Source organism: Crocuta crocuta, unplaced genomic scaffold, assembly GCF_008692635.1.
Source record: "Crocuta crocuta isolate KB4526 unplaced genomic scaffold, BGI_CrCroc_1.0 scaffold180, whole genome shotgun sequence".
Classification (NCBI taxonomy): domain Eukaryota; kingdom Metazoa; phylum Chordata; class Mammalia; order Carnivora; family Hyaenidae; genus Crocuta; species Crocuta crocuta.
In genome coordinates, this window is record NW_027527549.1 from 1,715,322 (window position 1) to 1,720,291 (window position 4,970).

At 41.1% G+C, this 4,970-nt stretch overlaps 1 protein-coding gene and 1 pseudogene across 1 annotated transcript in view; one reads left to right on the forward strand and one right to left on the reverse strand.

Moving 5' to 3' along the window:
• SIKE1 (suppressor of IKBKE 1) overlaps positions 1–152 on the reverse strand; it is a 7,269-nt gene extending 7,117 nt beyond the window's left edge. The window contains exon 1 of the mRNA XM_077767091.1: positions 1–152. This exon is cut by the window's left edge and continues 66 nt beyond it. Coding sequence (XP_077623217.1) covers positions 1–80 — 80 coding nt within the window. The 5' untranslated portion in view covers positions 81–152.
• Positions 153–167: 15 nt separating this feature from the next.
• Positions 168–4,737, forward strand: LOC144234478 (microtubule-associated protein 1 light chain 3 beta pseudogene; annotated as a pseudogene).
• Positions 4,738–4,970: the final 233 nt, after the last annotated feature.

Below are 4,970 nucleotides of genomic sequence, written 5' to 3' on the forward strand. Positions count from 1 at the left end.
TCTGCGGCCGCGTCGTGCTCCCGCAGCCGCTCCAGCAGAGTCTTAGCGTCTGTCAGGATCTTCTCGATGGTGCAGCTCATAGCGGTCCAGGAGCACAGCCCCCAGCCCCGCTCACCTACGTGAACCTGCGGCGAACCTGGCTCAGCGTTAGAGACGTCACTTCCGGTATGTGTAAAAGGCGCCGCGGCGGCCGTCATATGCGCCTGCGCAGTGGCGGCCCAGTCCGCGGGTGACCNAAATTAATTCTTAAAAATTGTGGTAAAATACACATAAAATGTAGCATCTTAACCATTTTTGATGTTTATTTATTTTGAGAGAGAGCTAGAGCAAGTGGGGGGAGGGCAGAGGGGAGGTGGAGAGAGAATCGCAAGCAGGCTCCACGCTGTCAGCGCTGAGCCGGATGCTGGGCTCGATTCCATCAACGGTGAGATCCTGACTGAGGCAGATACAGTTAGACGCTTAACCCAGTGTAGCCATTTTAAAATGTAAGCTCTAGTACTGTGTAAGTGCATTCCCTTCCTTACGAAGCCGTCACCACCATCCAGTTCTAGAGCACCTCCAGAGCTCTTCATCTTGCAAAACTGAAACTCTGTGTCCATTAATTATTAACTCTCTATTCTGCATTCCTCCCGGCCCCTTGTAACCACTCATCTACTCTGTCTCTATGAATTCGACTGCTTTAAATACCTTATATACAGTAAGTGGAATCATGCAAATCTTATTTTTTGTGTGGCTAGCTTATTTCACTTAACGTGTCATCAGAGGTTATCTATACACTTCAGAATTTACTTCCTTTTTAAGGCCGAGTGATATTCCATCATATGTACGTGCCATATTTTGTCCATCCATTCATCCATTGATGAATAGGGGCGTTGCTTATCTACTTGAGTCCCAGCTTTCAATTCTTTTATGTATTTACTAGAAGTGGAATTTTCGCTGGGGTCATATAATAATAATTCTACCTTAGGGTTTTTGAGGAAAGATTATACTGTTTTCCACAGTGGCTGTACCATTTTACGTTTTTAGCAACAGCGCGTAAGGATTCCAATTTCTCCGCATTCTTGCCCACACTTGGTGTTTTCTTTTTCTTGGATTTTTTTTTTATAGCCATCTTCATGGGGATGAGATGCAGTCGTTATTATTTTCTGCTTGCCTATGTTTTCCCTTCTAATTAAATTAACAAATAAAAAATTTAACCAGAATGGTAATGACTTTCATACTATTGGTTATATTGGTTTATAAGCGTTTACCTTTTCAAGCTTGTATGCCAATCTTTGTTCTTTTTCATTCATTACGTTAATGAATATTTTTGGTGAGCCTCCTTTGTTTCAGGCACTGTTTAGTGTCTAAGAACGCTTCAGAGAATGACACAAGATCTCTGCCCTTAGGGGGTTTATATTCTAATGGGAGAAAGAGTTCATACTCTTATAAATAATTGAAGTTCATGACAGCATTAGGAGCCTGGTAAAAGAGGCAAGAGCCTCAGAGCAGCAGTGACAGGTTGGAGAAGCAGCAGGGAAAGGACTAGGCTTTTTACTTTTATATTTCAATACATGGCATAATGGAGACATTCAGTGATTGTCAAGAGGGCGATGGGGAACAAGTTCAACACAAATAACAAATCAGGACCACTGACTGACAGGAGAAAGAATAATGTAGAGCCACAGATGTAAAGAGGTTTCATTCATTAAAATAGAACAAAATACCCTCCCTGAGTGATCTCTTTCACTTATTCACGTTTGACTTCCATTCAGGGATGACGGTTCTCAAATTCATCTCTGTAGTCCCAATCTTTTCCCTGAACCTAGAGTATATATGTTTGTTTCTGGTGACCTCTCAGAACAATGTGACCCATAAAATGTAGTTATGGAGGAAAACAGTACACAAAACTATATAAGGATTAATAAATGATTAAATCAGCTCTAGGAAAATACACACTGTAATGTCCCTCTGGGAAAGTGGCTGATTTCTGACATGGAGCCAGGCAGCCAGGAACGCCTGACCCGCCCTTGCGCAGAACGCCGCCTGCTTCTTTTGGGTCCACTTCTCTGCTTGCTCAGAGACCACCTGTTCAGATGAAACTTACTGCTTATGCTTCATCCACCATAACGTACCTGCCTGAGTAGTTCTGTTTTTTTCGTGAAGTCATCCTCTGATCACTAAAAACAATCCTGGCATTGATTAACGATCATATTCTCGATAAATATGGGACTGTGCAGTTGTTCGGGGTGACAGTCATTCTAAGCTGTCGTCCCCTGCTCCCTTTTCTCTTTTACAGCTGACTTGTTTGCGCCTGATTCCTCTCCCATGCGCAGTTTTGGAAAGCGGCATTTGGTTGCCTCTAGGGTATTTGCAGAGGGACAAGGTCAAAACCTGATCTCATTGTTGTTTATCTAGGCTCTCCTCCCTCTGTTTCAGTGGAGAGCACATTCATATACCCACATGCTCAAAACAGCATCCTGAAAGTTGTCCTTTATCCTTCCTATTTATTCTTTTTTTTTCTTAAATCGTTTATTGTCAAGTTGGTTTCCATACAACACCCAGTGCCCTTCCTATTTTTTCTTTACAGTTAATTAGTTATCAAAGCAATCTACCTTCTTTATATCATTAGGACATATTTCCTTCTTTTTATTCTCACTGCTACCAGGTAGTTGGACCATCACCTTTTCTCACCCAGATGCAGCAGCAGAAGACCCTGGTCTTCTCCCTACCTCAAGCCTTCTTCTCTAATAGCGCTCCCTCAAGGACACCACAAGCCATGCCGCCCTCTCCATGGTGGCAATTATCCTTCTATGCCCTGCCCATGGTAGGGCTGAAAACGGGACTGGTCATTCTCATTCCCCCATGACACTGCCAAGCAATTACTTGTACTTGATTGTGGAAAACCTCCACTTTATTTAAAGTTTATGTCATCCAGCTCAAGAATCTTCTATCCTTCCTTATTGTTGTCAGTTACTACTTTGTGTAGTCTTCTTTATTCATAGAAGATTTGAAGAATTGGCTTACAGTCTTTTTGATCATTTCATTGGTTTGCTCTCATCTTGGGTGACATTCATGTCTATGTGGGCAATTTATCTAATGTCTTCCTTGGCCTCCTCATTTCTAGAGATGTTGAATTTATTTTGGCCATCTATGACCATATGATCATTCACCAAGAATTGTTCCTCATCGGGAATTTTTTAAATGTTTTATTTATTTTTGAGACAGAGAGAGAGAGAGAGCTTGAGGCAGGGAGGGACAAAGAGAGAGGGAGACACAGAATCTGAAGCAGGCTCCAGGCTCTGAGCTGTCAGCACAGAACCCGACATGGTGCTTGAACCCACGAACCATGAGATCATGACTTAAGCCAAAGTCAGATGCTTAACCGACTGAGCCACCTAGGTGCCCCCCTCATTGGGAATTTAAACTTTCAGGGGCATGTGGGTGGATCAATCAGTTGAGCATCTGACATTGGCTTGGGTCTGTGCCCCTCGCCCATTCATGCTCCCTTTCTCTCTCTCTCTCTCTCTCAAAAATAGTAAGCATTAAAAAAAGGAATTTAAACTTTCATATCTAATGATTTGACTGCAACTTTCCTTTTAATCTGTCTAGTTCTTGCAGTCTTTTCTCCCACTACTGTCTCTGACCTCATCCAGCTCTTCCATTTCTGAATATGTCCATAAGCTCTCTACCTCTATCACATTCTTTTCTTATGGTCTAATTTTCTTTCTCTGACTAGACAGGGAGTTTATGATAGGCAATCTGAACCACAGTCTCTCTAGTACCCTTAATTTCTGTGCATATATTATTAACTAATAATAATCATTAATTAATAATATATGATATATTTTAATTATCAAGTAATATTTACATATTATGATAAATAATATTTATTGCATATAATTATATATTATTAATTAGTGATTATTATTAATGTACATTATTTTTTTCTTTTAAGTAGGCTTCATGCCCAATGCAGAGCCCAAGACGGGGCTTAAACATGGGTCTCAGATCAAGACGTGAGCTGAGATCACGAGTTGGATGCTTAACCGACTGAGCCACCCAGGGGCCTCCGTGCACTTTTTGAAAAAGCCAAACGCAAACAGTAAACTCTAACCATTGACCAATACTATGATTCTAGTAGTGGTTAAAAGAGGATGCAGAAATAAGGGAGAGTTTTTGTTGTTATTTTTGCTTTTATTTTTATGAGCAAGTATTGAGCATGTTTATAGCCTCCGTGTGGGAAGGATCCAGTGGAGGAAGACTTACAAGAAAGGAGGGGGACATTTGAAAGAGGAAGAACCAGGATAAAAGGGACATGGTAACTATTTAACACATCTTTGCAGAAGGTACTATCCCCACAGTCGGAGCCACCGCTGCTGCCATTCTATCTCAACCCTCTATGCCAGCATCTTGGAGAAGACCTTCAAGTGGCACTGCACCTTAGAACAAAGAATAAAAGATGCCCAATTTACCCAAGAGCAGCATCCTACCCAAATCCCAGTGATAACAGAACTGTGAAAGGGTGAGAAGCAGTTTCCTATCCTGGATAAAACTGAGTTCCTTGCACCTGATCACATCAAAATGAGTGAACTCATCAAAAATAGTTAGCAGACTCTTACAGTTCAATGCTAATCAAGTTTTCTTCCTGGCTGTGAATGCCCATCTATCAAGTGCATGAAAGTGAGAAGATGAAATGGTTTCTGGTATATGGTATTTGCCTCTCAGGAGACATTTGGGATGAAATTGTTGGTCTAAGATTAGAATACTGTGTCTCTTTTATTTTGCTCCTTTGTCCTCTCTGTAGTAAGTTTTGAGCTCTCATACCTATTTTTTTCATGTTGCTGCTAACTAGGGGCTTTCTAGGACTTGGTCTTGAAAAACCACAGACCTTCATAATTATGGTAAAAGAAATCTCCATAAGATAAGGAAAAATGTTCAGTCTTTTAGAAAGTCAGAAAAGTAGATAATTGTTTGTATCATAAAACTTC